Raw genomic sequence first — 5,418 nt, 5'->3', positions numbered from 1 at the left:
CAGGAGGGTTTGGATGATCCTCTGGGGCACAGGGGGTGACCCTTGGGGATGGGCCTGTGCAGGGCCAGGGGTTGGACTGGATGGTCCTTGTGGGTCCCTCCCAGCTCTGCACATTCTGTGATTCTGTGACAGTGGCAGCACAGGGAGGTGTTGCACACTCCTGCCTTTTCTTTCTCTTCCTCTTCCTGTGTCTTCCCAGAGGTTCCATGCAGTAAGTGCTCCTGACTCCCACATTGTATTTGTTCCCCAGGCTTGCTGGAAATTAACTTCTGCCCTGCTCTCTCCCTGCAGTCCTGCCCTGAGATCTGAGCTATGGCAGGAACCAGAGCCTGTTTTAGCTCCTGTTGCAGAGGAGAGCCCTGGTGTCTCAAGGGTGTGAGTGCTGCAACAAAACAAACAACTGGCAAGGGACCCTGAGCAGTTGGCAGAATGAAGCTGAGAGAGCAGAGTTCCATCCATCTGACCAACCAGGACGTTCTTATCACTGCAGTGCTGCTCCTTTGATCCACAGAGGAACATTAAGGAATGGAGATAACCTGTGGCAGGATGCAAAAGCTCTTTACAGGTAGGACAAAACAAAAAAGGTATGAATTCATAATAGGAAATACGTGAGGAGGTCACAGAGTGAGATGCCATGTCTTTGGCAACACTGAAGCATGTTGCACAAAATGAGGATTCTCTGCTATTTGTATGTTTTGTAAACGTTCTTTATTTTTAGCATTTTGTGGAATGAAAAGTTTTATGTGCTCTCTATTAAATGTTGCTGGCAAATGGCTGTGAGATATAGCAGCAGACCTTCCCTGGTCTGGTTCTCTGTGCTGATACTTACCTTTCCATAGCAACACTGGAAAGATTTTGCTATAAACTTTTCTTTTGCTTGGGAAAAAAGTTGACTCTGCCACTTCTTCAGTCTGTATTTATGCCAAACAGTGCATTTGGTGAAGGAAGGGAAAGGGGTCTTGTTCTCTGCTTGACAGGCTAAAGGGAAATGCTTTTACCAGCTATTAAAAAAGGCATTGTAAAACAGGTAGTTTATAAATGAAGGCTCCAGAGAGAGATCTTTATCAAAGCACTTTATTGACGTAGACTCATCACTCCTCAGCACGGCCAGAATACTGAACTAACTTTGTTAAGAGTGCCCAGTGTGTGGTACACACTGCTCCACCCAGGGGGCACAGATAGTGCCATTCCAGTGGGAAGTTCTTCCATGGACAGTTCAGTTGTGTCTTTGGATACAAAGCTGCTGAGCTGCTTCTTGGCCACTCATGAAAGTGTGGGATTGACAGTGTTGAGAAGCTGCAGGTTGCTGCTACGAGGCAGCAAGGACAGTGTGGGAGCAGGGGGAGAATCCTGCTCTCTCCTGGGATTAGGATGGCTGGGCAGGCCCATCCCTGAGAGGGAGGGTGCAGGAGCTGTGTTTGTCTGGGCTCCAACACACCCCAGGGCAGGTTCCTCTGCTGCCCCAGGGAGCCCCTGTGCCAGACTGGGAGCAGGGAATGCCATCCAGCCACCCCTGCAAGGCTCTGCCCACAGCCCAGGAATGTGCAGCACATGTCTGCTTCTGGCATTCTTCCTGGATGAATGAGGCTGCTTGTATTCAACACAGCTGCTCCAAAAGGTTGTAGTTTCTCATGGAATGTGTCCTATTACAAAGCATTCCAGACACTAAATTTAGGGGTAGCTTTTTGCAAAAATAAAAGTCTGAACAGGAATATTTGTAACAAGTTAATGTTTTCTTCTCCCACTTTATCTCCGTACAGCAGGAGCCAGATAATGATCATTAAAATCAGGATGGAAGATTTTTTGGAACTCAGCAAGTGCAGAGCTGAGGGAGTCTGGACAGGAGGACCTGGGATCCTCAGCAAAGTAACTGTGGTTTGTTGTTCCATCATAAATATAACATCCACATCACTTCAACAAACATGCCAGCTCTAAAGTAATCCAGTTCTATGCTCCTAAATAACAGAAGCCAGACTTTTTCTTTGATATCCCACAACAGATTTCCCTTATTGAAAAGTCATCCCCAACTATGTACTGTAAATATAAACCATCAAACACTAACTGTTGCTTCTCTGAAAAGTTAAATGGTATAAAGTGCACCCCCAGGGTTGTAAGATATGTTTGATAAGGCAAGTGCCAACATCCCAATAAATTATTTAACACTGGTATTATATAGAAAGCCAAGTAGAGATCTTCAACAAAGCCTAATTTACTGATTCCTTCCCTATTTGGAGTGCAGGTTGAAGCAATCTGTTGGCAGCTTAGTCATCCTTCTGTTTTCCCCCTGGCACATATTTGCATTCCTTTCTACCCCAAAATCTGGGCAAGTAAAATTCATCTTCTATTTAAAAAGCCACCAAAAAAACAGAAAACAAAACCAAAGCAACCAAGTGTGCTGCCCATGAGCTGCCTGCCTGCATTACCATGGCTGAAGTTCCATTTGTGGTGCAAATGTTGGCAATGCCAGAACTGATCAGCCCAGTGATTCAACACGAGTGGCAGAGAGGAAAGCTGGGTCATTCTGCCCCGTGCCCAATATTGATATTACATAAATATTGTCCTTATTTACAGTTTCATTCATACATCCCAGCAAGTGCTGGCCATTCAAAGGATGCTAAGCCAAGCAAGGCAAGGCTGCTGCAGAGCTGCCTGTCTGTAGGAGCCCTGTGCAAACAGGGAGGCTCATTTCTGAAACAGGAAGGTTTGGCTTGGTTTCTCTCCTATTTTGCTACGTGACTTTAGATGTCACACTTGGATCACCCCAAGTTTCCTTAGCTGCTCAAACAGGCTAGGCTGGACTGCTAGGCTGTGCTTTACACAATGCTCATAAACCTCACCCTTTTTAAAACAGCATCTGAGACCCTCCAAGAGAAAACAGTACTGCAGTGTAAAGCATTACCATCAAACAGCTGAGCACAATCTACTTTTTAGGAAGTCTGTTACTTATTCTCCAGATAACTGATGATGATGAAGGTAATACTGTATGTGTGCAGGCACCAAAACACCTGACAGGATAACAGGTTGTTATTTTTCCATGTTGTTCATGACTAGAGACATCTTTTTAAAGTTCAAATTAATTCTTAATGAATTTTTCTATTGTCAATGTTTGCCAAAGACAACAGTTTAATGAATGCCACATTTCCCAAACCAGAAGTGTAGGCCTGGTTTTAGTATTAAATCTCAATACATTTAAAGCAAAACTTGTCATTTAGCTGTCAAACACAGCAGAGGGTTGCTGGGCTCTTCATACTGAAAACTATGAATAACTCCTATATTGTGGCAGGTGCATTAAAAAAACCCTACCTCAAAGATACTGAATTTTCTACCACAAGTAAGTAGTAATTAAAAATAAACCATGTTTTATAAAGAGCATTTCATATTTGGTTAATCCAAGGTAATATAATTTTAAAACTAGGCACATGACTTAGAAGTGTTTACACGTTCTGCTAAAATGTGCTACAACTTTGCACACACCAACCTGTACAATTTTTGATGTCTGAAGCTAAAATTATATTAGCAGTCCAAAATGGTCATGTGAATGTAAAGATTTTAAATGCAAATTATCTTGGTGTACTTGTGAAGTCCAGTGTACAAGATCCACTTCTAAAATGCAGTTTATAACCAGTGAGAAACCAGTTAAAAACAAGGGGAAACAAATATTTTAAAAAAAAAATCCTACCTATGCAATGTCTCATACAATTAAAAAGCCAATTTTCATTATAATTTTGTAGCTGCCTGTAGCTAATTCCCACATTGTACTTTTTGTAAGAGTAAAGAAACATTTCCTCAAGAAAATCCAAGTGATTTTATTTTACTCACAGCTATATGTATAGTGTAACACCACCACATAAATACAAAATTAGTTTAACAGAGCAGAATACCAGTGATTTCCTCATCAGGCAATTATGACCGAGCAGACAAACACTGATTCACCACTTCCAGGAGGTGAGAGTTCTCCAAAGCAGCTGCCACACGTTCTTTATCAGCAAGCTGTTTATTAACTGCACAGAGACAAAAAAAGGAGACAAGAAACCAGTGAGGACATTGGTGTACAGTGTCTTTTCTAAAGCATTTTACGTCGAGACAGATAATGACAGTTGCCATGGTAGCCCAGGCAGTTCTGCAGATGCCAAGCACACCCCAGAGCTGCAGCTGAAAGGCAGAGCTCCTGTGTCATCAGCTAAAGCAGCGAGCTGGCCGTGATTCAGCAGCAGGGAGCTGCTGTGTGGGTGTGACACAGGAAATCCTCCCCAGCTCCCCCCATTTCCCGAGTCCTGCACTTCCCAGGAAAATCAATGACTGCTGAGAGCACAGGTTGCCTGAGGAGATGCTTAAAGGATGGTGCAGAACAATCTCTGACATTATGTGCTCCTGTTCTGGAACATCTGACGCACACAAAGTCCCAGGTACCAAACAGATGCTCTGCAGCAGTGGGAATCTCTCAAGATCAAAATACACATAAAGAAAATCACCAATTACCTGCGTGCTCAGAGGCATGTGTTCCTGGTGTTATATGAACATCCAGCTTAACAGGCACCACAAAAGAAAAAGAGGATGAGTTAATAAAAGACTGGAAGTTCAAGCTATTAAATAAAAATAAGACAGTAACGAGAAGAGGGAAAAATGGACATTCTTGCCAATAGCAGTTATTATATATAACAGAATAAAACAGAAGTCTAAAATCACAGCATATTCTGCATTCCCTCTGCTAAAGCCTGTTTTAGACAAGGGTGGGGCACCCACTTCTCCTTCTCCTGGGCCATAGAGCACTGCAGGTAATTTCCTTCCAAAACCCCAAGACACGACTGTCACAGAACCATAACTCTGCACTGATGTTCCAGCCCACTGCCCCCTCTGTTCCTGGTGTCTCCCTCACTCACAAAATGAAAAACACTCTAGTTATTTTCACTATGAAGTTGGGGGGGTTGCCCTTTTTTTTTCCAAACACAATCCCCCTGTTTTGCTTTGCAGAGTGATGTGGTCACTCACCTTGAACCTCTCAGGCAGAGACCGAAGCAGTTTGACCTTTATGGAGAGGCCGATCAGGGTGGCCATGCTGCAGTGTGGGATGGTGGGGGTGAACTCCACCGACACCGTGCTCTCAGCATCGTTCACCTGGGCAAAAACCAACACCAGCTGGGGACAAAACCTGCTGCTTTTACCCCAAACCAGCCCGAGGCCTTTCGTGTGCTGCTGCACTGTCACTCATACCTCATGTCGTTCACTGACATTTTAAAATACCATTTAATAATGTAATATTATAAATACATATAAATATACAAGTATATTAATTATAATAACTATACATTATCTATAATAAATTAATTATGAAAATATATATCGTTATAATATATCGTTATGTAAAATAAATACTAGTTAATTAGTTAAAACAGTATTAATAATTTTAAGTACTATGCA

At 42.8% G+C, this 5,418-nt stretch overlaps 1 protein-coding gene across 1 annotated transcript in view; it reads right to left on the bottom strand.

Annotated features, from left to right (window-relative positions):
* Positions 1–3,786: 3,786 nt before the first annotated feature.
* The window catches only part of CIAO2B (cytosolic iron-sulfur assembly component 2B), a 4,482-nt gene continuing 2,850 nt past the window's right edge, over positions 3,787–5,418 (bottom strand). The window contains exons 2-4 of the mRNA XM_029965570.1: positions 4,990–5,204; positions 4,480–4,525; positions 3,787–4,001 (exon numbers count right to left, since the gene is read on the bottom strand). Coding sequence (XP_029821430.1) covers positions 3,904–4,001; positions 4,480–4,525; positions 4,990–5,204 — 359 coding nt within the window. The 3' untranslated portion in view covers positions 3,787–3,903. The remainder of the gene's footprint in view (positions 4,002–4,479; positions 4,526–4,989; positions 5,205–5,418) is intronic.

The sequence above is a fragment of the Manacus vitellinus genome, unplaced genomic scaffold (genome assembly GCF_001715985.3).
Source record: "Manacus vitellinus isolate BGI_N305 unplaced genomic scaffold, ASM171598v3 scaffold_10_pilon, whole genome shotgun sequence".
Lineage (NCBI taxonomy): Eukaryota > Metazoa > Chordata > Aves > Passeriformes > Pipridae > Manacus > Manacus vitellinus.
This window is presented reverse-complemented; position numbering and strand designations above follow the sequence as displayed.